The 27,978-nt window shown below is 63.7% G+C and overlaps 1 protein-coding gene across 5 annotated transcripts; it reads left to right on the top strand.

Annotated features, from left to right (window-relative positions):
* Positions 1 to 616: 616 nt before the first annotated feature.
* Positions 617 to 27,709, top strand: USP2 (ubiquitin specific peptidase 2). 5 transcript variants are annotated; one of them, XM_084895592.1, is made up of 13 exons: positions 617 to 812; positions 8,637 to 9,454; positions 22,795 to 22,845; positions 23,071 to 23,194; positions 23,994 to 24,105; positions 24,199 to 24,309; positions 24,482 to 24,546; positions 24,868 to 24,971; positions 25,047 to 25,127; positions 25,209 to 25,287; positions 25,416 to 25,523; positions 25,861 to 25,981; positions 26,403 to 27,709. In XM_084895592.1, exons 2-13 carry the CDS (start codon positions 8,678 to 8,680, stop codon positions 26,488 to 26,490), a joined length of 1,821 nt encoding a protein of 606 aa, XP_084751718.1. In that variant the 5' UTR covers positions 617 to 812; positions 8,637 to 8,677; the 3' UTR covers positions 26,491 to 27,709. The 5 variants fall into 5 exon arrangements, with proteins under 5 accessions (XP_084751718.1, XP_084751720.1, XP_084751719.1 ...); XM_084895594.1 differs by lacking the exon at positions 617 to 812 and adding an exon at positions 2,045 to 2,240; XM_084895593.1 differs by lacking the exon at positions 617 to 812 and adding an exon at positions 3,583 to 3,732.
* Positions 27,710 to 27,978: the final 269 nt, after the last annotated feature.

Here is a 27,978-nt window from a genome sequence, read left to right on the forward strand (position 1 = left end):
GCCCAGGCCTCGCTCCTCCGGGTGAGAGGGTCCAGGGAGCGGAAAGCCCGGGTTTGTCTTGACGCCCATCTGCTGGCTGTGCGGGTTTCCGCGCCCTCGGGGGCAGAGGAGACGGCACAGGAAGAGTGACACAACGAGGGTCAGAATGCAAGTTCTGAAGCGGCTTCTTCTGGAAAGACCAGGAGCGTCGGGTCCGAGGCCTCAGCACCGCCCGCGCCCCGAGGAGCCCCACCGGGCGCCGCCTGGCGTCGGTGAAACGAGTGTCTTCCAGGGAAAGGGGCTGAGGCAGGCCCTCGCCCTAACCACTGGGCAGCCGCACGCGCCCCAGGGCGCCTTCCCTGGGCCCTCCCGCCCCTCCCAACACCTTCCCGCCCCGCCGCCGTCACGTGTGCGCCTTCCTCGGTCTCCCACGCCGCCGCTCCTCCCGGCGCTTCGGCTGCCAACCGCCGCTGCCCCCCCACCCCCCAGCGGCGCCGGCGCACTGCGTTGCCAGGGAGACCCGAGCGGGACGGGCGCTAGTGACGCCACAATGGGAACAGCCAATGCCCGTGCGGCGTCCCGTGACGCGACGAGAGGCGTGGCTTCGCTGCCCGGCGCGATGCGGCGGCTGCCCGCTGAGTGGCGCCCATTGCCCGGGGAGGTCCTCGCGGCCCCGGGCAGAGGTGCGGGAGGTGGAGGTGCGGGAGGCGACGGAGCGAGGCCGGGGAGCTCCCCGCGTCAGCGGCTCGCTGCCCGCGCTCGGACCCGCCGGGGGGCCCCGCGGCCCCATGCTTGTGCCCGGCTCGGCGCGGCCACCCTCGGCGAAGACGCAGGTACGTGCCACCTGCCCGGGAGGCCGGGGGCGGAGATCGGCGCCTCTGAGGCTCGGAGAGCGGAGCGCCGGGACCGCCCGCGCGGACGGGCACTGGAGACGTAGCGCGGGCGCCAGCCGCGCGGAGGACGCCGCCGTGGCTGCCAGCGTGGGTGCCAGGGGCGGCCTGCGTGCTGCCGGGTCCTCGGGAACGCGCGGGGCGGGGCGGGGTCCCGGGCCTGCCCCGTGCAGTGCCGTGCCCCGGGGTGGTGGCCTGAGAGCCGCCGGGCACTGACAGGACCTCCTCGCGTGGGCGCGCAGCTCTCCCTCCTCCCTGCACAGCTCCCGGGAGCGGCTCCTCCGGTCAGTGTGCCAAGGGCAGTGCGGGTGTCGGGAGGCAGCAGTGAAGTGATGGAGGGATGTCCCACCCTCCGGACCAGAAAGAGGCATCTTTGAAATTCTCACCCATCCCGAACCAGAAGGGGAGGTGGGGGAGACTCCAGGGGGCAAGTAACAGCCAGGAAAGCCCTGGCCAACCCGCTCTAGCTGGTCTCTGAGGACTGACCATCTACTTCCCACCTGGCTGCTTCTAGGATGCGGCTGAGCCCCGCAGCATGGCTCGGTGGTTGAGCATCGACCTGTGAACCAGGAGGTCAGGGTTCGATTCTGGTCAGGGCACAGGCCTGGGTTGTGGGCTCCATCCCCAGTGTGGGACGTGCAGGAGGCAGCCGATCCATGATTCTCTCTTATCATTGATGTTTCTACCTCCTCTCTCCCTCTCCCTTCCTCTGAAATCAATAACAAATATAAATTTTTTAAAAAAATAGAGCCGAAACCGGTTTGGCTCAGTGGATAGAGCATCGGTCTGCGGACTGATAGGTCCCAGGTTTGATTCTGGTCAAGGGCATGTACATTGGTTGCGGGCACATCCCCAGTGGGGAGTGTACAGGAGGCAGCTGGTCGATGTTTCTCTCTCATCGACGTTTCTAGCTCTCTATCCCTCTCCCTTCCTCTCTGTGGAAAATCAATAAAAATATATATATATTTAAAAAAAAATAGAATGGGGCTGAGTTGGAGACGGGGGTGATGACCACCTCCCCAGGCATGGGCATGTGAAGGACCCCCAAGTGGGACCCCATAAGTGGAGGGCAGGAGAGCTGGCTGAGCTGGGGCTGGGCACTCGCACTCCTTTGATGCTACAGATGCTGCCAAACGAGGAGTCAGCAGGCCTGGAATGAGGGCCGGGCCAGGGCGTCCTTCGAAGTGCACCATCAGGGCCGGGGCTGAGTCAGGCCTCGGCCAAGACAGGGTGAGGCACAGCCTGGGGACTCCCAGTCCGTAGGCAGCGCCTTCGAGAAACAGACTGAGAGCCCGGCCGGCCGAGAGGTGAAGAACCTGCTCCTCCCGCCGCAACCCTGCCCAGCCCGCTCTGCGCGCCGCTCTCCCGCAGGTACAGTGAGCCCCTGCAGCCCTCGCGCGGCTGCTCTGGGCAGAGGGGGAAGGCGCCGCCGCCTCCGCCGCGGTGGGCTGGGGCTGGGCGCACGCGGCCTCGTCTGCCCTGGCCAGTTCCGGGCGCAGACCAGCTCAGGGAGCGGGGCGTCTCCTGGCTCAGGGCAGGGCTCCAAGGGCCGCACAGAGCCTGTCCTCCCTGAGGAGCTTCCCTGGGAGGTGCGACTGCAATGCACCACTCACATACAAGCACTCCACGTAATAATAATGACCACTTCCCGAACTCGAGCGTGTGCCAGGATATTGACATATGCTTTATTTAACCTTCACAACTGGGAGATGGGCATTATTATGATGACTATTAGCCCCAGCTGGTTTGGCTCCACGGATAGAGCCTCAGACTGAAGGGTCCCGGGATAAATGCCAAGCAGGAGCATATACCTCAGTTGGAGGCTCCTCCCTGGCCCTGGTCAGGGCTCACGCAAGAGGCTACCAATCGATGTGTCTCTCTCACATCGATGTTTCTCTCTGTCTCTGTCTCTCCCCTTCCCTTCCACTCTCTAAAAATCACTGGGAAAAATATCCTCGGTTGAGGATTAACAGCAACAACAACAAGAAATACTACCACTAACTATAATGAAAAGTGGAAGCATTCAATATATAATCATTATTATATTAGGAGGCCGGGGTGCATGTCCCCAACCAGGCCTTGGGCAGAGGTCACGGCCAGGGCTAGCCCTCAAGGCAGGGGACACGCGGGGGCTTGGCTGCAGGAGAAGGAGGCCCCTCGGCCGCCTCGCTGCCAGAGCTGTGCCGGCTCGGTCCTGCCAGGATGCCGACGTGCTTTAGTTACCCTCACAACCGGAGGTGTCGTGTTACTAAGCTGACCGTGACTCCTGTTCTGTGGACTCAGTCACTCAGGTCTCAGAGCCACTGGGAGGGAGGGAAGGGCTGGGAGCCAGGGCTGGGAGCTCGCGGAAAAGGGCTTGGGCTGAAAGTCTGGCGCTGGTCTCTTCTGCTTCTCGCTGTCTGTGCCCTTGAGCAGGGGCTGTCGCCTTGAGGTCTTCATCTCAGAAGCAAGGGCCAGCGTTGTGCTGCTCCTTGTCTCTAAGTCTGTGACTGGCGCCTGCTTCTGCGGTGTGCATCCCTTCCGTCCCCATCCCACTGTCCTTCCCGGTGTTCCACTGGGCTCCCCTCCAGTTCCCTCCAAAGTGTCCCTCCTCAGAGAGTCCTCTGGGGACGCCTGGCCTGTCCACATCAGGACAGCCCCTTAAGGGAAGGCCTGTCCCTGCCCCTTTAATTCCCCCGGCTTGGAGCACAGTGAGGAGCTAGCTGCCATGGCTGTGAGGTCAGATAAGATGCTATATATATCAGTCAGTAACCTGAGCAGGATTACCAGCCCAGAGGCTGCTCCAGCGCCAGGGCTCAGCACGGCGCCCCGGCCCAGCCAGGAAGGAGAAGCCCCCAGGTCCGGCCCATTGCCCCCAACGCAGGTTAGTAGCTGCCCCTTTAATATCTGAGCTTCATAGGGACACTGAATGGAGGGCCCCCGACTGTTTGGGGGAACATTGGAGAGATGGCCCACCAGGCCTGGTGGGTGCTGTGGGCAAGACCAGAGGCTGGAGGTCAAGGACTAGACAGGATGGAGTCCTGGAGGGAGAGAGAGAAAGCCACGACCTGAGAGGAGGCCCAGGAGTGCAGAGCGCCCCACAGAGGTCGCTGATGGGAACGTGAGGATTTCAATTCGTCTGGGGGCCCATTTCCGGTGATTTTTCTTCGCCCTGTAGATGCCTACCCTCTCCCAAGCCCAAATGAAAGAATTACCCAATGGGAACACTCCCCTGGGCCCACCTACTCCTTTTCAGCCAGTCAGGGTTCTTGCTCTCATCTCAATCTATTTTACCTCTTCTCCCGCCCCTCTCCCAATCCTTGGGCACCTACTGGGAGCCAGAGAGACAGAAATGGCCCCAAGTTCCCTTCCCTGACCCCTGTCACGGCTAGAGCTCCAGGGAGAGGCTGGGAGGAGCAGCCGGCCGAGGCTCGGGGGCCCTGGGAAGGCCCACAGGTCTCCTGGGGGTGAGCACAGCCTCCTCGCCAAACCTCACTCCACCTGCATCTCCACACCCGCCGGACACCCCCGCGTGTGCCCGCCAGTGCCTGGACAGCAGAGAGGGCGGTCAGAGGGGGGTGAAGGGAGACGGGGCCCCTCTCAGCCACTTGGCCTTGCGGGTCAGCACACCAGCAGGGCCTCCTGCCCTCACCAGTGGCCGTGGGAGCTCTGTGGTCCTGGGGCCGGGGTGGCTGGTTCTCACGCACCTGCCCTGGCCACCTGGCGGGGGCGAGCCTGGGTCCTGGGGAGGCCTGCCCTGGGGACCCAGCCTGACTTTCCTTCTGGCAGCGACATGGCCACGGGAGCTGGCATGCCTGCACCCAGATAGCAGGGCACATCTGGGCAGAGCGGGCAGGAAGGCTGCGGACGTGGGTGTTCCCAGTCCCCTACCTGGATGCCAGGAGTGCCCAGGATTCCTGGGGCGCGAGTCCTCCCTGGCCTGGCAGGTTCGGGAGCCTTGCACGTGAGCAACAGGAAATGACAGTGACTGATTGCAAGGGGATCTGTTTCATCTGAACCCCTGACTCACCTGGCCCGGCCGCCTTGGGGAGGGAGCCAGTGGCAGCAAGGAGGGGGGCTGGAGCACGCCCCTGACCAGGCCGGGGCCGGGGGCCGGCAGGGCTAGCCGGGGCGGATGCTGGGAAGGAGGCCTCAGCCCATCTCCCATCTCGCTGCCATCAGCTCGGGTTGCACTGACTGCTCACGCCCCCGCAGAGGCTGCCGCCTTGGCCTTGCTGTGGCCAGACAATGACACCTGGAGGCCCCACCCTCGCCCTGTCCCAGGGGCCCCCTCCCTGGGCCAGCTCAGGGAGAGCAGGGGGTAGGGTGAAGTGGGGGCCAAAGGCAGGGCGGCTGTGAGAACGCAGATCCCACCAGCTCTGCCCTCCTCCCAGTGAGACGGGAGCCGTGACCAGCACCTGCTCCTGAGGGCGGAGACCACAGTCTCAGTGGTTGTAAGTGTTAACAACTTCGGGGACCTGAGTGCTGCGCCTAAATGCTCCATTCTTTACACTTCTTGTCCATTTGTTTTTAAATTTTTTAATAGAATATTTTAAATTTTAAGTTAATGTAAAAAATTAAATCTTCAAATGATGTTTGTGGCATTCATTCGTCGTTATTATTCTTTTAGAGAGGGAGGAGGGGAGAGAGGAAGGGAGAGAGGAGCATCGATGCGAGAGAAACGACGAGGAGGGAGCATCGCGGAGCGCTGCCTCCTCTCCCCCCCCCCCCCCCCCCCCCCCCCCGGGCCGAGCCCAGACGTGTGCCCTGACCAGGAATCAAACTGGTGACTTTTCGGTGCATCGGACAACACCCAACCAGCTGAGTCATGCGGCCAGAGCAAGGCAATTACTCTTCCAAAAGAATTCAGGCTTCGCGCGGGCGAAGGCTTGGGGACCGTCTGTGGGCCTGAGAAGAGCCCCGGGCGGGCGGGCGGGAGACAGGCTGGGCGAGTGCTGTGCTCGGCGGCCGGCCTGGGGGCTGGGCTCACCTGCGCTCCGCTCCGCTCCGGGGCTGGGGCTCTGCCAGAGGAGGCTGAGCAGCGGCGGAGGCGGAGCCTGGGAAGGCGCCCTCCTGTCCCCGGCACTGGGGAGGCGCCTTCTGCAGCCACATGCCTGTGCTCGCCAGCGCTGGGCACACGGGCAGCCGGACCCCCACTGGGCAGGGCGGGGAGGGGTTGCCCCAGCCAATCAGCATGTCTCCCACTGCCCCATGGAAAGGCCATTCTGTCCAGGCTGTTCCTGTGGCAACCAGCCTCCGCGTGCCCTGTGAGTGCCAGTCCTGCCCCTGGCTTGTGTGGCAAGGGTACCACCAGAGCCTGGCTTGGTCTCCCACCGAGGTGTGGGCTGCAGCCTCCGGGGTCGGCCCTGCCAGGTAATGCTGGGAGGAGCACCCCAACCTGTCTGCTCCCCTGGAAGGTACTAGCACTGTCTCAAGAGTGAGACAGCAGGGCGGGCGGGCGGGCGGGCTCCAGGCCTGGGCCCCAGCAGGGACCCTTTCCCAGACACAGGGACTGTGAGCCAGAGCTCAGCTTCCGACAGTCTGTGTGGGAGCAGGATACCCCCCCGGGGCAGCTTCCAGGGGTGGGGAGGCCGGCCAGTTGCTTGCCAGATGGGAGCAGGCGGGAAAACGGATTCAGGAGCCCTTCTGGGGCTGAGGCCAGAGGCATGGTTTCCTCCAGCCTCCCCCCGGGCTGCTCATCAGCTGTCCCAGAGCGTCCGTCTGTCCCTCTGTCCCTGTCTGCGCCGGCGGCGGCCAGGAGGGTCAGGAGCTGGGTGCTGCCCGCAGAGAGCCAGCTCCCTGGACACGGCGTGGGGGAGGGAGCCGCCATGGCCAGAGGCAGGAAGCATGGGAGGGGCAGGTCGTATCTGATTGGCAGCTCCGTGTCCTGGAGCCCAGCTCCCGAGACCTGGAGTTTCTGTGACTGTGAATTATTGATGGCGTTCTCATCAATAGTGAAACGGCCCGGCTGGACTGGGCCCGGCCCGGCCCCAGGCCCAGCCCCCTCAGCTCTCACACTCTTCCTCTCTGCACCCAGAAAGTGAAGTCGGTGCGAGGAAAGCACGTGGTTTCCCAGCCCCGAGTGAGGTCTCCCTCAGCCCCCGGGGGGTGGGAGCACGCGGGCCAGTGTGTGCGCAGAAGCTGGGTGCGGCCGGTGGGAGAAAGGAGACGACAGGGTGGCCGATTGGTCAGAGGCAGCCTGGGCTGGAAACTGCTGAACGTTTTGTTCGGGGCCCTGCGAACATGGCCATCTGTGAGTGTCCCCTGCACTGGCCCAAGCCTGGCATGGACCGAGCCTCTAGTGCCCTCTGCCAGCTCCTCTCTGCCCTGATGGGCTGAGCTACAGGCCTGGCACACTGCAGGCTGCCTCCTCAGCAACCGACCCCCAGGAGCGGGTGCGGGCCTCTGGGAGCTGCAGGGAACCTGAGTGCTCAAGGCTGCGGTCAGAAGCCGCCGCAACCGGGAGGGACCCTGCCCTGCCTTAACTTATTCCGGGACAGGCTGCCTGCGGGGGCGGGCCGCGGGGAGATAATAGCTGCCCTGTGGAGGGCTGTCCCTGTCATCCTCACTGCCCTCCTCAGGACAGCCCTGTGAGGCAGGGATGATGGCAGTGATGTCACACTCCCTTCACAGGGAGAACCCTGCGGCTCGGAGGGGTGAAATGACGAGGGCAAATTCCCAGCTAGTCCACCAGAGGGCAGGCCAGAGCCAGAGCCTGCACACGCTGCTCTGAGGGTCCCGGTGGCTCTCCCTGCCCCAAGGGCCCCGATGGCCCTCAGGAAAGGGGCCCGGTCCTACCTGCTGCTCTCTCAAAGCCTCTGTGCCCTCCGCTCCACTGTAGATAAAGCCTGCGCTCTGGGGATGCGGAAGGGACTCTGGGGTCCAGAGGGAGCCTGCGTTTGTTTGATGGCAGGGGTGAATCAAGGTCATGTGTAAAGAGCACGGGGCTGGGAAGCTGCAGGGCCTGGATTCCCATCCTGGCTCTGCTGGTCTGTGCTCCTTCACCGCATCTCCCCGCGAGCGCTGGGGCAGCACCGTGCGCCTCCTGCAGTGCGGGGTGTCAGCCTCTAGGGGAGCGTGCTCCTCCCCAGGAGCAGCTGGGCATGGCCCGGGCAGGACTCCTGGAGGCCACGGGGCCCTGATCCACTTAGAGCCGGAGACAGCTCAGGGCAGCCGGTGTCAGGGAAGGGCTAGGGTGGAGCGTGGGGACCAAGGTCAAGCCCCCTCCCGGCCACCTGCCCACTCCTCCCCTCCCCCACCCCCTTGGCTCCCTCTCACGAGCTGCTTTTCATCACCAGGAATCTGATCCAAGGATCCTCTGGTCTTTCCGGCTCAGCAGACTAATTCCAGACTCCCACTCACTCGCCCCATGAGTCAGACAGGAGGGGGTGGTCCTAACTCCTGCACTGTCCGGGTCCTCGGTCCCGAGGGCGAGGAGCCCCCGGGGAGGGATGGGCCCGGCCGGGCTGTGTGTGTGGTTGGAGGCTGTGGGGAGAGGGCAGTTCCTGCTGGCATGTTGTGAGGGGGCACTCCGGGACGCCAGGAGGTGCTGAGCCTGACTGCCTGGTGGTCACCAAAGCCAGTTCCTCTGCGCCCTCCCTGAAGTGTGGATGGCTGAGTGTGTGCTCCGTGCAGAGGCATGTTGCTCAGTGGCAGGCCAGCCTCTTGTGGAAAGGGACCGTGTGGTCCCTCGTTGAGATCCAGGGCTCGGAGGTGGAGGGTGGGGGAGCAGGAATGCTGGGAGCCGGCCCCCGGCAGGGCCTCTGACAATCTGTCCTTGTCTTCCAGCCCATGAGGCTCCCGGGCCCCACTGAGCACAGCCCTGAAGGATGTCCCAGCTCTCCTCCACGCTGAAGCGCTACACGGACTCGGCCCGCTACGCAGACCCCCCTTACGCCAAGGCAGGCTATGGCTCCTACACTCCCTCCTCCTACGGCGCCACCCTGGCTGCCTCCTTCCTGGAGAAGGAGAAGCGGGGTTTCAAGCCGGGCCCCCCAGCCAGCTTCCTCGCCCGGCCCAGTACCTATGGCCCTTCCTCCATCCTGGACTACGACAGGGGCCGCCCCCTGCTGCGGTCAGACGTCCTCGGGGCCGGTAAGAGGGCAGAGAGCCACGCGCGGGGCCTGGAGCGGCCGGCAGGGAGCGGCCTCAGCGGGGGCAGTGGATTCCCATATGGAGTGACCAGCAGCTCCCTCGGCTACCTGCCCATGAGTGCCCGCAGCCAGGGGCTGCCCCTGACGCAGAAGAAGTCCAGCAGTCAGCTCGATCTGGCCAGGGACTTCTCCAGCCTTCGGGCCTCGGAGAGCTACCGCCTGGACCCCGGGCCCCTGGGCCGCAGCCCCGGGCTGGCCCGCACCCGCCGGGAGCTGTGCGCCCTGCAGGGCCTCTACCAGGCGGCCAGCCGCTCGGAGTACCTGGCCGACTACCTGGAGAACTACGGGCGCAAGGGCAGCACCCCTCAGCTGCCTGCCCAGGCCCCTCCCTCGCGAGCCCCTGAAGTCCTCAGCCCCACCTTCCGACCCAGCGGCCGGTACACTCTGTGGGAGAAGGGGAAAGGCCTGGCCCCCGGACCCAGCCGCAGCAGCTCCCCAGCACGGGACGCCATGGTGAGTTGCCCCTGGGGTTCCAGGGAGGCTTGGGGAGGGGCCCCTCTGGGGAAGAGCCAGGCTCCAGGAAGGATCTCCTCCAATGACGATCCAGGCAGAGGGCTTCTCCCCAAGCCTCCTGGCCAGCCGCCGCTCCCGCCGCCCTGGTGGGGCCCAGCCAAGCAGGGCCGGTGCCCCGATGGCTCCGGGCCTGCTCCGAGGCTTCTCGTTTCCCCGGGAAACCCACTGAGGACCTGGGCACATGAGGACAGTCCAGCAGTGCTCCCGGCAATACTCAGAGATCCCCACACACCCCACAGTTCTTACCCGCAGGCCGGCCCCCTCCTGTGCGGTGCTGAGGCCCCAGGCCACCTGGTCTCTCATGTCTGGGCTCTCCCAGCCCGGGGGCCGCTTAGCAGGTGGGCCTGGTCACTGGGTGAGGGGTTCTCCACTGATGGACACCAGCTGGCTCAGGGCCAGGCGCCTGGACAGACGTCTGTCTCCTGTGTCTTCAGAAACATTTTTGTCTCTGGCTTTAGACAAGCTAATGCCTCTGATTCCAGCCTCCCTGGCCCAGTGAGGACAGGGCTCTCCTGGAGACTGAGTGAGGGCTAGCAGTGTCTCCCTCGCATCTAATCCCTGAACACCCCTTCCTTGGGGCACAGACTTCGTTCAGTCTTGTCTGTGGCCGTTGGTAACCTATTAAGTGGCAAGTGCTCTGGGGATGAGAAAGAAATGATGTCTCTAGACCCCTCAGCATGTCCCTAGAGCAGCACAGAACTCAGCTGATAGCATGGATTAGGGAGAGTGAGTGGATGAGTAGACAGATGGATGGATGGGTGGGTGGGGGATGGATGGGTGGGTGGGTGAGTGGATGGATGGCTAGATGGGTGTGTGGATGGGTGTATGGATGAATGGGATGGATGGATGGATAGGAAGGAAGGAAGGAAGGAAGGAAGGAAGGAAGGAAGGAAGGAAGGAAGATGGAAGATGGATAGATGGGTGGATGGATGGATGGATGGATAGATGGGTGGGTGTGTGGATGGATGGATGGGTGGAGGGATGGGTAGATGGGTGGGTGGATGGATGAGTGGATGGATGGATGGATGGATAAGTGGAAAGAAGGAAAGGAAAGGAAAGGAAAGGAAAGGAAAGGAAAGGAAAGGAAAGGAAGGAAGGAAGGAGTATGGATAGATGGGTGGGTGGGTGGATAGGAAGGAAGACAGGAAGATGGAAGATGGATAGATGGGTGGATGGATGGATGGATGGATAGGTGGGAAGGAAGGAAGGAGTATGGATAGATGGGTGGGTGGGTGGGTGGATGGATGGGTAGATGGGTGGATGGATGGATGGATGAATAGATGGATAGATGGGTGGGTAGGTGGATGGATGGGTGGATGGATGGATGGATGGGGAGGATGGATGGGTAGATGGATGGGTGGGTGGGTGGATGAGTGGATGGATGGATGGATGCATAGATGGATGGATAGGTGGGTAGGTGGATGGGTGAACAGATGGACAGGCTAGCATAAAGGAAGGAGAGTTAGGTGTTGTGACTCCTTTATGTGCTCAGCCCATACTCCTAGGACATGTGCCTTCTTTTACACTATCGCTGTGTCACAGTAAGAAATGCTGAAGTTGTTTTAAAATCTGATCCTCTGCCTCGGTCCTACCCCCGGTTAGAACTTTCTGCCGGGTTGTTTTGGTTCGTTAGGTGGGACACCACAGTCCTGTCCCCACCAAAATGAAGTGCTTAGGGTTTGGGGTTTTTTAGTGATGAGAAGGGACTTCTGTCATGTTGGTTTCTAGTGTACGAAATACTGTCTGCTATGTTCTGTATTTTTGTATTTTTTAATTAACTTATGGAAAGTTGTCAGTAAAGCCTTTGTCAGGGGATGAGTTTTTTAAAAAGATTGCTTCAAGTTCAAAAACCAAAAGAGAAAGGCTGCTGAGCGGGCTTGTCAGATAAATGGAACGGGAGTGCAGCTCGGCGCGGGGCTTCGGGCCACAGACCCCGCAGCGTGGAAGCACCACGGTCCAGAGAGGACAACTTTGCTAACCTGACTAGAGAGTCTTGGCCCCGAGGCGTCTGAGGGGCCAAGGGAGATCCAGAAGCCGGTGCTGCGGGCGGTGCTGCGCGGGCTGGGTGGAGGAGTGGGGCGTGGCAGACTGCCGAGGAGACAGGTGGGAGCTCTCAGAGGACAGCCGCTGGGGGGGGGGGAGTGTGTCTCATCCCCATGGGCATGGCTGGCACTGCCCCTCAGGGGTGACGAGAACACGGCCCTCCGTGGAGGGGCCCAAGTCCCCTGAGTTTAAGCCTCTAGGCTGGTGCCTACGAGTCTACTCGCGCTCAGAGGTTCAGCCGTCTATAGGCACCGGAGCCTGGGGCCCGGCACTGCCTCTCAGGAGGAAGGACAGCCCCTCAGCCCATCGGGAGGGAGCAGCATCTCCTGCTCTGGGGTGCGAACACTGGGCTCTGCCCCCTTCCCACACAGACACCCCACCCTCGCAGGAGTCCGCGCCCTCCCGCCAGCCCAAGCAGACACCAGGCCCCCTCATCCAGGCCAGGCTGAGGGAAGTGCTGAGAGAGGGCCTCAGGGGAGTGGCCAGTTGCCCTGGGGCACACTTAGACACCCCAATAGCCCTCCTTGCTCCAGAACACCTTACAGCCCCCGAGCAGTGCCAGCCATGCCCTGCCACCGAGCCAGTGCCCACGTGGAGCCCAAGGAGATGCTGCAGCCAGGAGAGCAGTGTGAGGCCTGGCTCCCCCTCTCCTCGCTGCTCAGCCTGCACTTTGCTGAGATGAGAACAGCCCGTCAGGGGGCTGGGCCGCCATTTCTAAACCATTTCTGCGCGCATCTGCCCTGGCCCCCTTCGCAGTCACACAGTGCAGGCGCTCAGCTCCTAGCGGTTGGCCCGGAGAAGCGCCTCACCCGCGCCTGTCTCCTAGGCACAGACTGTCTGTCTTGACTAATCGCAGGCTGTGTAGGAAAGGCCTGGCGTGTAGCGGGTGTGCAGGCACCCTCCGGGGGCACGAGCTGTGTGAGCTGGTGCCGGCCCCAGGGCATTCACATGTAACGGAGGGGTAAGTTCTTTTTTATTTAATACTAGAGGCCCAGTGCATGAAATTTGTGCATGGGGTTGGGGGTGTCCCTCAGCCCAGCCTGCACCCTCTCCAATCTGGACCCTTCGAGGGATGTTAAACTGCCTGTCGGAATTCCCTCTCACAAGCCAGGACTGCTGGCTCCCAACTGCTCGCCTGCCTGCCTTCCTGATTGCCCCTAACCGCTTCTGACTGCCAGCCTGATCACCCCCTCACCAATCCCATGCCAGCCTGATTGATGTCTAACTGCTCCCCTGCCAGCCTGTTTGCCCCCAACTTCCCTCCTCTGCAGGCCTGGACATCCCTAACTGCCCTCCCCTGCAGGTTTGATCGCCTCCAATTGCCCTCCCTTGCAGACCTGGTCCCTCTCAACTGCCCTCTCTTGCAGGCCTAGTCCCTCCCAACTGCCCTCCCCTGCTGGCCATCTTGTGGTGGCCATCTTGTGTCCACTTGGGGGCAGAATATTTGACCACATGGGGGCAGCCATCTTGTGTGTTGGGGTGATGCTCTATCTGCATATTACTCTTTTATTAGATAGGATAGAGGCCTGGTGCATGGGTGGGGCCCAGCTGGTTTGCCCTGAAGGGTGTCCCTGATCAGGGTGGGGTTCCCTTGGGGTGTGGGGTGGCCTAGTGAGGGTCCTGTGGTGGTTTGCAGGCCGGCCATGCCCCCCGGTGACCCGGGAGGCCCTGGTATCTGGGGTTTTTCACCTTCTACAACTGAAACTTTGTAGCCTGGACCGGAGCCAAGCCCCCTGCTCACTCGTGGCTGCCGCCATTTCTGTTTGGATTTTTGTATCTTCTACAATTTAAACTTTGTAGCCTTGAGTGGAGGCCTAGGCCGGCCAGGCAGGTGGAAAGCTTTGCTTCCTCAGTTGCCGAGGGCAACTCTATCCTGCTCTTTCCAGCTGGGTGGCTGCCGCCATTTTTCTTGGGATTTATCTTCTATAATTGAAACTTTGTATCCTTGAGTGGAGGCCTAGGCAGGCCAGGGTGTGTGGAAAGCTTGGCTGCCTCCATTGAAACCCAAGCCTCTCAACTGCTCTGTGGCTGCAGCCATCTTGGTTGGGATTAATTTTCGTACTCGCTCTGATTGGCTGGTGGTGGTTAATTTGCATATTACTCTTTTATTAGGTGGGATTTTAATTGATTTCAGAGAGGAAGAGAGAAGGAGAGAGATAAAATCATCAATAATGAAAGAATCATTGACCTGCACACCCCTCAACTGGGGATCAAGCCCACAACCCAGGCATGTGCCATAACCAGGAATCAAACCCTGACCTCCTGGTTCATAGGTCAGCACTCAACCACTGAGCCACCCCAGTCGAGTTGGGCGGGAAATTAGTTCTTAAAATAGTTGCAATAGGATGCAGCCCTCGTTGTTTCCAGGTGTCCTAGGGGGTGGGAGAGGGCGTGGCCAGGATGGGCTGCGGCTGCTGGAAGCAGCATTTGCCTCTTTACCTTGACATCCCTCATCTGAGCTCTGCTCCCCCACTCATAAAAGGGCGGCCACACGCCCACCCGCCTCACAGGGATGCCCCGGAGCTGGTGTGGAGGGGTGAAGCCACTGCGATGTCAGGGAGTCCCTGCGAACTTTGGGGGAGGGACAGGGGGCGCTCTACACAGGTGGCCTTGCAGAGACGCTGGAGCCCAAGTGCCCAACCTGGTCTGCCCCCTCCCCTTCCCCGGCCCACTCCTGTCCCTGGGCCCAAGGACGCGCTGTTCCCACTGAGCCCTGCCAGGACTGCTTTCACCCCACAGTCCGTCCTAATCCTCCTCCTCCCCACCCGCCAACTGCTCCCTGCCGCCCTGGCCTTCTGCCTGCAGCCTCAGCCCTGCCTGCTCCCTGCCCTGCCCTGCCCTGCCGCTCTCCGGTCCCCAGGAAGAGTGGGGGGAGGGGCAGGCCCTCCAGAGCAGTCGGCAGGCCAGGCACCTGCTGTTCTGTGCAGAGCGGGGCGAGGCTGGGGTCCTGGCCCGCCTGTCTCCCCCGCTCCCTGGACCTGCCGTGAGAGCCAAAGGTCTGGGCCCTAACGCGCCTGGCCCCGTGGGGCCCTAGGCCTGTCTGTCCCCGGGCTGCCGGCTCATCTCTTGAAGCTCGGGGTCCCAGATGTGGGGTGGCAGACAGATTATGTAAGCTGAGGTCATGTGATTTGTCTCCCGTGGGACTTCGGACCTGCCTGCTGCCTGCAGTGGGGAGGGTGGGGGTGTCCTCCACAGGCAGCGGTTAGGGAGACGGGGACCACCAGGCTCCCGAGGGAGGGGGAGCCACCTCCGTGCTGTTCCGGGCTCGCTACGCCTCAGCCTGCGTCCTGTTGGTGAGCCTGTCCGCAGCCTGTCGGCGCCCCGAGGGGCTGGACTCGCTGAGGCTTGAGTGTGTGCTGTCAGCATGGGAAGGCCACTCGGAGGGGACCCGGAGCCAGGGGGGCAGGGCCGGCTGCGGAGAAAGGGCGGCGGCTCGTGGTTTGTGGTCAGAGCCTGCAGGACATGCGGCTCATTCCTGGAAGGCCGGCTGTGGCTGTGGCCTGGCAGCGGCCCTGTGCAGCCTTGCCCAGCTGTCTCCCACTCGGTGCCCAGCCTCCCTGCCTCCTCCCTCACCCAGCCCAGGAGTGGCCGTGGTGTTGGGTGGAGCTCCGCCAGGCAGAAGTTAGGGCCCAGACCTTTGGGGCCTGGCCAAGGTCCCTCCCAGGCGCCACTCCACTGGCCATGGGCGTAGAACTGAAGGTCATGTTCAGGGCCAGTGCTGTACAGCGAACCCTGCACCCTCTGATCGCGATGGAGACATAAAACCGGTGCCCTGGACCAGCGGTCAGCAAACTGCAGCTCGTGAGCCACTTGCGGCTCAAGAGCCGCGGTTTGCCACTCTGTTGACTAATGAGTTTGCCGACCACTGCCCTAGACAGAGTTCAAGCAAGAGAGGGAAATGTGTGGGCCTCGGGGGTCTGGCTGGTCCAGGCCAGGCTGCCGAGGCTCCAGGCACAGCTGGTGGCCTCCGGGTGTGAGCTTCCCACTGGCCTTCCCTTCCGAGGGCACCTGTGGCTGACAGCCAGCCCAGCAAGGACCCAGAACCCCACCACCCGCCAGCCACCAGCTGCCGGGCAGGCAGCGAGAGCAGCGGCTGTGCGGGGGCCGGCTTGGCCCTGCCGGGGCCTGAGCGGTGCTCCCGAGCCCTGGCCCGCTGCCCAGAGGCCGGCGGAGCAGCCGCGCTCCGTCTTCATGTACTTTTATGTTTCTTCTCTTGGCCCGCCGCCTCCTGCACACCACCTGGGGAGGTGCCCACAACCCGGGAACTGAACCGGACCTCCTGGTTCACAGGCCGACGCCCAGGCCTGAGCCTTGCCCTCACGGAGCTACCTCTGACTGACGGTGTCCCATGCGCAGGGGGCCCGGAGGGAGAACACACTGTGCTGCCGGGCAGGCAGCCCGAGCGCCAACCCGGCTCCCGGAGTCAGGCGGCCAGAGCCAGATTCAGGCCAGGACACTAGTCCCTCAGGACCCGCGGGGACCCTCCCAACACCGAACCCCGCGCAGCCCCTGACGGGATGGCTCCTGCTCGCACGGGACCTCTGCCGGAGGCTGTGGCAGGATGGGCCCCTACCTCGCTCCACTCGCGGGACCCGGCATAGCGCCCTGCACTCTGCAAATTCAAGCTGTGCTTTTTGAAACTTTCTGACACTTTTTTTTAAATTTTAAGCTTGAGGTTAGTTGAGTCCATGGATGTGAAACCCAGAGATATAGGAGGCTGGCTGTATATTCTTTACCTCTTCCACTTTCAGAAATGGCCCTGGCCCTGGCTGGTGTGGTTCAGTGGTTAGAACACATCATCTTGGACACCAAAGGGTTCCATTCCTGATCAGTCGGGGCAAGTGTTCCCCTCTCTCTGAGGCAAAGGATCAATGTTCCCCTCTCTCTCTCTCCTTCCCTTCATCTCTCCCTCTCTCCCTCTCCCTCTTCTCCCTCACTCTCCCTTCCACTCGCTCTAGAATTAGTGAGAAATGTCCTCATGGAGGGTTAAGAAGTGGCACTGAAGAGAGAGGGTCTCCAGGGGGTGTGGCTAGTCCAAGAATGAGCCCCAGTTCTCTGTTGGTGTGCAGACCTGCTTAGCAAGATGGCTCTGTGTGAATTCTCTCCCCTCCTCCGAGCCTTCTCATGGCTCCCAGCTGAAGGCTTCCCACCTGCCCCCGCCCCCACCCACCACCCTCTGCCCGGGGGAGGGGAGGAGCGTCTGGCAGGAGGCAGTGCTGTCCTAGGTGGAGCAGGCCCAGAGCAGCCCCCCATTCCACATGCAAATTCAGACCCACCCGCCAGCGGAGGCTGGGGGACTCCCAGGAGCCCTGCAGAGCCTGGCCGGGCCCCTGGCAGAGCTGAGAGCGCTGTTTACTAAGAACCCACAGCCCTGTCCTTGAGGTGCTTTCGTGATGGCACCATCGCCCAGCCAGACGGTCCGCAGTCTGACACCACAGCAAAGACAGGCACGGCGGACACCCCAGCAGCGCAGGGCGGATGCCAGCAGGCCGCAGGGCCCTTGCGGGGTGGGGAGCCCATCAGGAGGCTTTGGAGAAAGGAGCCGTCAGCCGCCGGGAAGGCCAGGCGCCGTCTCCGCAGTGAGCTGAGTTTTGCTGCAGGGCAGGCCCGGCTCCAAAGCCCCAGCTGACAGGCATTAGCGCTGCCCTCACGGCAGTCCGGGCTCTCAGCTCAGGGCCTGTCTGAGGCAGAGGCCGCGCACTGCGCACTGTGTCATGATGGTGTCGCCTGCAATGGTTTAGTAAAGCGTCGGCCAGCCCCTGGCCTCCCGGAAGCAGGCGCTCAGGCGGGTTGTTCCCACGGGAGAAGGCCGGGGCTGGCAGAGAAAGGAGAGCGGGCTGGTGGTGACCGGCGGGGGCAGGACAGAGCCACAGACAGGACCGCCCCAGCTCCGCCAGAGGGAGAGCCGGAGGAGACGCGACGTGATCACATGCCAGCTAGGCTGCGGGCTGTGGTTAAAAGCAGGGCCACTGAGGGAGCTCAGAGACTGTGGAGACCACCTTCTCAACGTCAGCACCCTCTTTTTTTCTTTTTTTTCTTTTAATATATTTGATTGATTTTTTACAGAGAGGAGGAGAGAGGGATAGAGAGCTAGAAACGTCGATGAGAAAGAAACATCGACCAGCTGCCTCTTGCACACCCCCTACCGGACATGTGCCCGCAACAAATGTACATGCCCTTGACCGGAATCGAACCAGGGACCTTTCAGTCCGCAGGCCAATGCTCTATCCACTGAGCCAAACCAGTTTCGGCAGCACCCTCTTTTTAAAAAATATATATATGTTATTGAGTTTTTACAGAGAGGAAGGGAGAGGGATAGAGAGCTAGAAACATCGATGAGAGAGAAACATCAATCAGCTACCTCCTGCTGGGGATGTGCCCGAAACCAAGCTACATGCCCTTGACCGGAATCGAACCCGGGACTTTTCAGTCCACAGGCCGATGCTCTATCCACTGAGCTAAACCGGTTTTGGCCAGCACCCTCTTTTATCACCAAGTGGAAGCTCTGCAGGTCCTGCTTCCCGCTGCCCCCCCCCCACACACACACACACATCCATTGGCATGAAACTGCTGCTTTGGGGGTGGCCCAGGGCGCAGCCACGCGTGTCATGCACACGGTCCTCACAGCTGTAATCCTGTGTGCATGTGCATGTGCGGTGGGGCCTGCGGGAGGAACAGGGCCGCTGGCCTCCGGAGTATTGGAGATGCTAAAAATAGAGGCTAAAAATAGCCGGCCAGGCAAGCTGTCTCTAAGCAGATTCCGTGGTCCTGGATAGGTAAGGGGTGGAGCACCGAGAAGCCGCCAGCCCCCTGACCTTCCCGTGCAGCCACCCTGGGGGTCAGCGTGGCACCCTCACTCCCACGCTAGCCGGGCACCCCACACACACCATTGTGTTACTTTACCCCCACCTCCAAAAAACAGTCAGAGATTGAGGTTCTGGGAGAAGGGGAGGTGAGTAGTGGCGTGGAAGAGCCCAGAAAGGGCTCTCACCTCTGGGCTTAGAGAACATCGCCTTGGCCTCTCCATCCGGGGCCAATCTGGGCTGGAGGGCGGGGCCCCGGCCAGGGCTCCCGGACCTCACCGCCGGGTGCTGGGCTCCAAGAGGGCGTGAGCGCCCCCCTCCCCCGGCTGTGCAAGCGCTGGGCGAGCGCGCTCTCCGGGAAGACGGTCCAGACGGCCCCGCCCCCCCGTGCCTCCGTCCGTCCGGGGCTCCCCGCCCACACTCCGTCCGGGCCGCGGCCTCCAGGGCAGTTTCCTGAGGCCCTTCCGCAGGCGGCGCGGGCTCCGGCCTCCGCCCTCCCGGCAGGTCTCCGGGGGCGGGGCGGGGCGGGGCGCTGACGTCGCGGCGCGGGAGCCGCGGGCCGGGCGGGCGTTGGGCCGCGCGCCCGGAGGTTGGGCAGGAGCGCGGGCGGGCGGCGCCGCAGCTGTTACCGGGCGGCGGACGGTCGGGGCGGCCGCCGGTGGGCGTCGGGCGGTGGGACCGCGCGGTGCCCCCCGCGCCCCGGCCCCGCTGCGCGGGCGGCGGCAGCATGCGCACCTCCTACACCGTGACGCTGCCCGAGGGAGCCCCCGCCGCCCTCCCCGCCCTGGCCAAGGAGCTGCGGCCGCGCTCCCCGCTCTCCCCGTCGCTGCTGCTCTCCACCTTCGTGGGGCTCCTGCTCAACAAGGCCAAGGTAGGCCGCGGCCGCCCGCCCGGCGCCCGTCCCCGGGCCCGCGCCGCCCGCCGGCCGGATGCCGCCGCCGCCGCCTCCCCCCGGCGGCCAGGAATGCCCCCGCCCCAGGTGATGCCTGCCCCGCAGCCCCTCCCCGGAGGCCGCCGGCCCGGCCGGCACAGTGGGCAGGTGGGGCCGGCGCAGGAATGCGTAACCTTGGCTGCTCTCCGCCTGCCAGGGCCCTGGTGGCGGCTCTGGTCTCCGGTTACGACTGAGGCCGAAAGGGCGCCAGAAAGGCTGGTGGGAAGCGCCCCCAGCCCGCCCCCCACCACACACACACACACAGGTTGACCCCACGGGCGGCTCCCTCCCGGAGGCTTGGCAAGGGGCCGTGGGCCGTGGAGGGCAGAGGAGTGCAGCCCGCTCTTCCCGGTTCTGCTCGGCGGCACTGGGTCCCTCAGGGAGGCAGGCACCGAGAGAAGCTGGGGGTAAAGGTGGGCACTGCCCACCTTGGGGAGGAGGAGAGCCAGAGCTTGACAGGTCTTACGTAACAGGCAGCTGCCCCTTTGGCCCTGCGCCCACTGCCCCTGCCAGGGCCACGCTGGGCTCAGGACGCCCGCTGAGCCCGGAGCTCGGGAAGGAAGCTGGAAAGCCCTTCCCTGGGGTCTTGCCGGGGGAGACAACCTCAGGCTGCCTCCCCTACTTGGTCCCTATGCCCAGCCCTCACCTCCCGCCCCTGCACCATCGCTGGAGGGCGAACCAGGCCTGTGTCCTGGCCTGGAAGCGTGGCCCTGCTGTCAAACTAGGTCTGCACGTGAGCTCCCGAGTGCCCGGCCCACCGAGTCCTCTCCTGGCCAGTCTGCTGGGCAGGGGCTCCCAGCCCTGAGGTCCAGCTTCTCCCCGCAGCGGCCAGGCGGGTGGTTTCCCGCGGGGAAGGTCACTGCCGGGCCCTGTGTTGCTCTGCGGGCGGAGTGCTCCCCTCCCAGAGCCCCGGGCTGCTGGTGGCTGTTGGTGGCTGAGGATGTCTGGCTGGGCGCACAGCAGGCGCCTCCTGCAGACGGACCCGGGCAGCCCGACCCGGTTCAGACAGAGATGCTGTGTCTGCTTCCTTCGGCCCTCCCCCCAACACCGCTGTTCACCGCCTTCTACACAGAGCCCTTAGAAATTGGCATGTGGTTGTGAATTCAGAAAACTTTGTTTCCAAAATAAATATATTTTTTTTCTCATTTTAGAGAGAGAGAGGGAGAAAGAGATAGCAACATCAGTGATGAAAAAGAATCTTGGATCAACTGCCTCCCGCACACCCCACACTGGGGATGGAGTCCGCAACCCGGGCATGTGCCCTGACCAAAATCAAACCGTGACCTCCTGGCTCATAGGTCAACACTCAACCACTGAGCCACACCAGCCAGGCTGAACTCAGGAAGTTAGAGAAAAGGCACAGCACCTCCCCCCATACCCCACCCTCTCCCCAAAAAACAAGTCCTCACAGCACCTTAACAGAACTTCTCCCTGCACCAGGCATTAGCAGGACTAGTTCCTCAAGAACAGTCACTGGGCCTGGCTGGTGTGGCTCAGTGGACAGAGCGTCGGCCTGCAGAGTGAAGGTCCCGGGTTTGATTCCGGTCAGGGAATAGGCCTGGGTTGCGGGCTCGATCCCCAGAGAGGAGGCAGCCCATCGATGATCCTCTCTCATCACTGATGTCTCTCTCCCCCTCTCCCTTCTGCTCTGGAACCAATAAAAACTAACAAAGGGAGTCACTGGGCGGTGCCAGGCTCTTCCTGCCTTCCTCGTGAGGAAGCCTCCCGGTCCTCTGCCGCCGTCCCTGTCCCAGGGCCGCTTCTCAGCGGAGGGCTGTGGCCGTGGAGGGCGCCAGGGTAGGCACTGCTTGGGGGCCTGTGTGGGCAGGCGTGGGCTGAGGCGCAGGGGGAGGAGGAGCAGCGGTGCCCACGCAGTGAGCTGTGAGCCGGCCGCCGGCGCCGCAGACGCAGGCCGCGCTCAGGATGCCCGCCGGCCGGGCAGCAGTCTGAGGCCCGGGGCCTCCCCAGGCGTCCCAGCACGGCCGGCGGGCTCTGTCCCGGGCGCGCTCCGTGGGCCTCTTCGGAACCTCGGGGTCAGACGGTCAGATGCCGTGTCTGGGCCGGGGACAGCTCGTCCTCACGAATGCTGCCCCTCGTGCTGCCGAGGGCTTTTCTCTCTGGCCTGTCCTTCCCTGCCCCCTGGGGAGGCCCGACAGCTGGCGAGGGTGCTGCCTGTGGCTGGCGGGTCCCTCCTGGGAAAGCCCTCAGCCCGCCCTCCCCCTGGGGGCGCTGTCAGCACAGGGCATCGCTATTGTATTTGTGTCTGCTTTTTAATTCTCACCCAAGGACATTCTTTGAGAGGGAAAGGGAGGGAGGGAGGGCAGTTGTCCACCACCGCGAGGACTGAGCCCACTACCTGCTAAGTGCCCGCGAGGACTGAGCCCACTACCTGCTAGTGCCCTGACTGGGAAGCGAGCCCACGGCCTCTGGCGTCCGGGAATGCGTAGTTTCAGCTGAGTTATTCTGGCTCCTGTCCCATCAGGGTGAGCTGGCTGAGCACTGGGGGGAGGGGGGGGCCGCAGGCTCATCTGCAGACGGCTTCTCTAACCTTTGGTGCCTGAAGGCCTTCTGATTCCTTGGAGGCAGGGCCAGAACTAGCCATGGGCCTGGACACACCTTGCGCAGAGCCCTCCCCGCACCTGTTCTCTCTGACCTCCCCACCTCCCCAAGGGCAAGGGCAAGAGCGGCACCTGCAGGCAGCTGGTGCCTCCGTGGCTGCAGCCTCCAGCACAAGCCCGCCCTGCCGCCCTGGGGCTGGTGGGCAGGAACCAGGCCGGCAGGGAGGTGGTCCCAGGCTGGCCCGGCCCAGCTCCCCCGGAAGGACTGCCGGCCTCTGGCCGTTCACTGTAGCAGGCCGGCTTGATACCGCCTCCCCTCCCCAGACCTATGTTCAGGTCCGATGTTTCTCATTGAGCTGCTCCTTGCGGTGCCCACTGACAGCTGCTTCCTGCGCCTGGGACAGGTCTCTGAGCCAGTGTCTGGATTGGGGACCTGAAGTTTCTTGTAACCAGGACTCAAATATGTCCCCAAATATATGAATTCTTACTCTCCGGTTCAACCTCCAGCCTCCAGTATGGCAGAGAATGGAGAGTAACATAAGCCCTGGCTGGTGTGGCCCAGTGGATAGAGCGTCGGCCTGTGGACAGAAGGGTCCCAGGTGTGATTCAGGTCAAGGGCACATGCCCGGATTGCAGGCTCCATCCCCAGTGGGGGGCATGCAGGAGGCAGCTGGTCAATGATTCTCTCTCATCATCTATGTTCCTCTTTCTTTCTCTCCCTCTCTGAATTCAATAAAATGTTTTTCCTAAAAAAACAAACAAACAAAAAAAATGTCCCTTTAAGATGGGGGGCAGGTAAAGAAAGCAAAGTCCTAGGCTATCGCTGGGCCCTGAAAAGGCCGGCGTTCCCAAGCCTCTTGCCAGGAGGTGATGACGTGGAGAGACCTGGCGGTGCCCCGCCGGCCCCTCACCGCCGGCCCCTCACCGCCTGCCCATTGCTTGCAGAACTCTAAGAGCGCCCAGGGTCTGGTCGGCCTGCGCAACCTTGGGAACACGGTGAGTCCTCAGCCCGCGTCTTCTCCGGCCTCCCCCCTCTCCCAACGGGACCCCACCCAGGGTCCCTCCGGCCGAGGACCCCTGCCCACCGCCCACCCCTTCCACACACCCCTCTGGGCAGTCACCGCCTGTGCCTCACCCGCCCCATCGCACCAGGGAGGGGCTGGAGGCGGAGGGCGGGCGGCGCCGCGGGCGGGGGCCACGTCGGAGTTTCCCTTCCCGCAGTGCTTCATGAACGCCATCCTGCAGTGCCTAAGCAACACGCGCGAGCTGCGGGACTTCTGCCTGCAGCGGCTCTACCTGCGGGACCTGAGCCACAGCAGCCGTGCCAACACGGCCCTCATGGAAGGTGGGCCCGTCCGCACAGCCCCTTCCCCCACACCTTCCCGCTCCGCTGTGGCCGCACAGGAGCTGTTTTCTTTCCTTTTAAAAAATATATATTTGTGTTGATTTCAGAGAGGAAAGGAGAGGGAGAGAAAGAGAGAAACAGCAGTGGTGAGAGAGAATCATGGACCGGCTGCCTCCTGCACACCCCCACTGGGGATCCAGCCCACAGCCCGGGCCTGTGCCCTTGATCGGAATAGAACCGGGACCCTTCTGTCGGCAGACCCATGCTCTATCCACCGAGCCGCCTCCCTGCGGGCTCCTCCCTGGGGCCTCCCTGCCTCCCTGCGGGCTCCTCCCAGGGGCCTCCCCCGCCTCCCTGCGGGCTCCTCCCAGGGGCCTCCCCCGCCTCCCTGCGGGCTCCTCCCAGGGGGGCCTCCCTGCCTCCCTGCGGGCTCCTCCCAGGGGCCTCCCCCGCCTCCCGCCTCCCTGCGGGCTCCTCCCAGGGGGCCTCCCCCGCCTCCCGCCTCCCTGCGGGCTCCTCCCAGGGGGCCTCCCCCGCCTCCCGCCTCCCTGCGGGCTCCTCCCTGTGGGCTCCTCCCGGGGGCCTCCCCCGCCTCCCTGCGGGCTCCTCCCAGGGGCCTCCCCCGCCTCCCGCCTCCCTGCAGGCTCCTCCCGGGCTCCTCCCAGGGGCCTCCCCCGCCTCCCTGCGGGCTCCTCCCAGGGGGCCTCCCCCGTCTCCCTGCGGGCTCCTCCCTGCAGGCTCCTCCCGGGGGCCTGCTTTCGGAGCTGCTCACAGGAAACGCTCCCGCCCCCTCCCGCAGAGTTCGCCAAGCTCATCCAGGCCATGTGGACCTCGCCTCCCAGTGAGGTGGTGAGTCCCTCGGAGTTCAAGACCCAGATCCAGAGATACGCCCCGCGCTTCGTGGGCTATAAGTAAGGGCCTGCCAGCCCCACCCCGGAGGGCGGGCAGCGGCCGGGCCGGGCGGCCGGGCCAGGACGGCTGCTCATGCTCTGTTCTGGGCTCAGTCAGCAGGATGCTCAGGAGTTCCTCCGCTTCCTTCTGGATGGGCTGCACAATGAGGTAAACCGAGTCACAGTGAGGCCTAAGTCCACCCCTGAGAACCTCGATCACCTTCCGTAAGTAAGAGGAGGAACGTGGGGAGCAAAACTGGATGGACTTGAGTTGTTTGCCTACGTCCCTGGGCAGTGGCTTGAGAAGAAGCTTGAATATTAAGGATAAGATTGATAGATGCTACAGGTACCACGGTTTGACCCCTGACCCCACTGCCTTCCCCTCTCTGGTCCCCAGCGATGACGAGAAAGGGCGGCAGATGTGGCGGAAATACCTGGAGCGGGAAGACAGCCGGATTGGGGGTGAGTGCGGGGGCTGAGTGGGGCACGCGGGCCCAGGACCCTCCCCGCGCCCTGCCCGCGGCCCCTGAGCCGCTCTGCCCGCTGCCTTGCCCGCCGCCCTGAGCCGCCCTGCCTGCTGCCCTGCCCGCCGCCCTGAGCCGCCCTGCCTGCTGCCCTGCCCGCCGCCCCTGAGCCGCCCTGCCTGCTGCCCTGCCCGCCGCCCCTGAGCCGCCCTGCCTGCTGCCCTGCCCGCCGCCCTGCCTGCTGCCCTGCCCGCCGCCCTGAGCCGCCCTGCCTGCTGCCCTGCCCGCCGCCCCTGAGCCGCCCACCCCTGTCCCCCAGATCTCTTTGTGGGGCAGCTGAAGAGCTCCCTGACCTGCACGGACTGCGGCCACTGCTCCACGGTCTTCGACCCCTTCTGGGACCTCTCGCTGCCCATTGCGAAGGTAGACGCCCCGCCCTCGGGACTCCCCCCCGACCCTCTGGTGCCGCTGACCTCTGACCTGTCCTTTGCCCGCCAGCGGGGCTATCCCGAGGTGACCTTAATGGACTGCATGCGGCTCTTCACCAAAGAGGACGTGCTGGACGGCGACGAGAAGCCTGTGAGTGGCCTCCGGGAGGCTCCGGGGCGGCGGCCGCGGGCGGAGACCGTCTCCTCCGGGCTCACCGCCTTCTGTCCCCAGACGTGCTGCCGCTGCCGCGCCCGCAGGCGGTGCCTGAAGAAGTTCTCCATCCAGCGGTTCCCCAAGGTGCTGGTGCTCCGTATCCTTAGGCCGCCGGCCGCAGGGCAGAGGGTCTGGTGTGCGCTCCTGGGTCCCGGGCGCCCGTGGGGACCGCCCATTCTCTGACTCTGCTTGCACCCTGTCTGTCCTTGACGCGCTTCCTGCCAGATCTGAAACGGTTCTCCGAGTCCAGGGTGCGGACCAGCAAGCTCACAACGTTTGTGAACTTCCCGCTGAGAGACCTGGACTTGAGAGAATTTGCTTCAGAAAACACCAGTGAGTGTTTTTTAATTATTTTTTAAATTGATTTCAGAGAGGAAGGAAGAGGGAGAGAGAGAGACACATCAAAGGTGAGAGAGAATCATGGATCAGCTGCCTCTGCATGGCCCTGCGAGGAGCAAGCCTGCAACCTGGGCCTGTGCCCTGACCCGGAACCCAGCAGTGACCTCCCGGTGGTATTTGTCACAGGAAGGGAGGGAGGGAGGGAGGGGGCACAGGTAGATGCAGATGGGAAGTCAGGAGGAGGGGAGCTGCTGGAGAGGGAGTTTGAAACTGGGAATCAAGGCAGGGGGGCGGGGATGCCGGGGGCTCGCAGACCATGCTTCTTCCCCAGACCACGCTGTTTACAACCTGTACGCTGTGTCCAATCACTCCGGAACCACCATGGGCGGCCACTACACCGCGTACTGCCGGAGCCCGGCCACCGGCGAATGGCACACGTTCAATGACTCCAGGTGAGACAGGCCTGCGCCCAGACAGCCCCCCGCTGCCAGACCCTGTCCCCTGCCCGTCTGCTTGGCTTCCACCTTGACTGACGGGAAAGTTAGAGCCAGAGCCCTAGCTGGTGTTGCTCAGTGGATGGAGCATCAGCCCTTGGACTGAAGGGTCCTGGGCTCGATCCCCAGTGTGGGGCGTGCAGGGGCAGCCGATTGATGATTCTCTCTCATCGTTGATGTTTCCCCCTCTCCCTCTCCCTTTCTGAGATCAGGGAAAATATTTCTTTTTTAAATTAAACAAAAAACAAAGTCCGAGCCAGGAAGCCAAGGGGCATGTCTGCTGCCCGTCGGAAGCCTAGCAGACGGCGACGAGGGTGGCGCCGGGTGGGCCAGAGCGCAGGGCCGCCCGCAGCCCGGGCGCTGACCCCTCTCTCCGCAGCGTCACACCCATGTCCTCCGGCCAAGTGCGCACCAGCGACGCCTACCTGCTCTTCTACGAGCTGGCCAGCCCGCCCTCCCGCATGTAGCGCAGAGCACCCCGCGTGGCGGCCACGCCCTGCGTGTTTTTTAAAAAACAAGCAAACCTGACAAATAAGAGAAAAATAAAGTGAGTAAAGCTGCGGAGCAGGCGTGGCTGCGACCGGGCGGGGCTGGAGCCCGCGCAGCGAAGACCAGCAGGAGCGGAGCCGGCGCGGCCTCGGCTCTGCACCTCAGCTCCGGCTCCTGCGATCGGAGCCACAGCGTGGCGCAGAGGCCGCTGCTGCCGGCGGCCGCCCCGGGCCGAGCCGCTCGCCTGCCAGTCCTGGGACCCGGCACCGGGGAGAGCTGCCGCGGCTTTTAAGGCCCGGGTTCGGCGGCCTTGGCTTCCCGGCCGGAGGTGCCCCACCCCTCTGCCTGGCAGACACGGTGGTCTCTGTCTCGCAGACACGTTTTCGGAGCTCCTCGTTGTCCAGGCCCAGCACCGCCCCCGAGGCCTGGGAGCTGAAGAGTTTTGGTTTTTAGGGTTTTTGTTGTTTTCTTTCTTTTTTTAATGTTTTGGATGGAATCTAATTGCCTCTAAAGAATTGTGCCTTACAGCGTTGGGGACCAGGGGGGTGACTGTCCCTCCCTGAAACGTCCCACAGCCACTTCCCTTGGCCCCACTCCACGTCCCACTGGCGGGGCGGGCCAGCCCCCAGCCCGCTGGCCGCCGCGAGGAGCCGGAGGGGGAGGCTCTCCTGCGACGACGTAGTGAACCAGGTCCCTGCCCACTCCCTCCCACCCCTGGTCACTCCGGCTGTGTGAAGGTCAGCACAGCCCCTGCCCCGGAGCCTCCTCCCCCTTTACTTCATTCCCCTGCCCTGCCTTCCTCCCTGACCTCCCCCACCGCGGCCCGCCTTCTCAGCCTCCTCACCAGTTCTCAGGGATGCCGCCCCCCGCACAGTGCCCGGCCCGCCCGGTGGTGCTGTGCCTCCACCGGAGGCAGGGTTTGCCCTGAGCCGCGGGCAGACCCTGTGCTGTCCCCGGAGGGTGCACGCGGGCAGGGAGCTCTGCACCACTCAGGGCCCAGCTGGTGCGGTGGAGCCGGCAGATCCCCGTGCTCCCAGGAGGAGGCATCGGGGAGAGACACCCACTTGTACTTCGCTGGCCTGACACCTTCTCTAGGGACACCCGGGCCCCGGGCCCCGGGCGCGGGCGTGTTTACTGTGTAAGCAGGGGCGAGCGCACACGGGCGTGCACAGAATAAAGCCGGCTTGGAGGACTCCATTGGCCTGTGACGCAGTCGTGATTGGGGGGGCTTGGTGTGGGGCCGCCCCGGCGCCGTGGCCAGACCCTGCCCCGCCAGAGAGCGGCGCCTGGAGGGCTGCCCGCCTCCCTGCACGCTTCCCGCCAGAAGCCGTCTGCACGTCCGAGCCCGGTTACCGGCTCGCTGACACTCCCGACACTGCCTGCCACGTGGTCCTCACAGTCTTCATTCTTCTGGGCAAACGTGTCGGCGAGGTGTCAGTCGCCTTTCTGAACTCCGCTCAGTCTCC

This window comes from Pipistrellus hanaki (genome assembly GCF_964339955.1).
Source record: "Pipistrellus hanaki genome assembly, chromosome: 9".
NCBI lineage: Eukaryota > Metazoa > Chordata > Mammalia > Chiroptera > Vespertilionidae > Pipistrellus > Pipistrellus hanaki.

What these genes read in the sequence shown, in the direction of transcription:
- USP2 (XM_084895592.1), top strand. Translation starts at nt 8,678, where the DNA reads ATGTCCCAGCTCTCCTCCACGCTGAAGCGCTACACGGACTCGGCCCGC. An exon ending in TGCGCAACCTTGGGAACACG is followed by an intron (nt 22,846 to 23,070) that starts GTGAGTCCTCAG and finishes CCCTTCCCGCAG; the next exon opens with TGCTTCATGAACGCCATCCT. An exon ending in CCCCAAGGTGCTGGTGCTCC is followed by an intron (nt 25,288 to 25,415) that starts GTATCCTTAGGC and finishes GCTTCCTGCCAG; the next exon opens with ATCTGAAACGGTTCTCCGAG.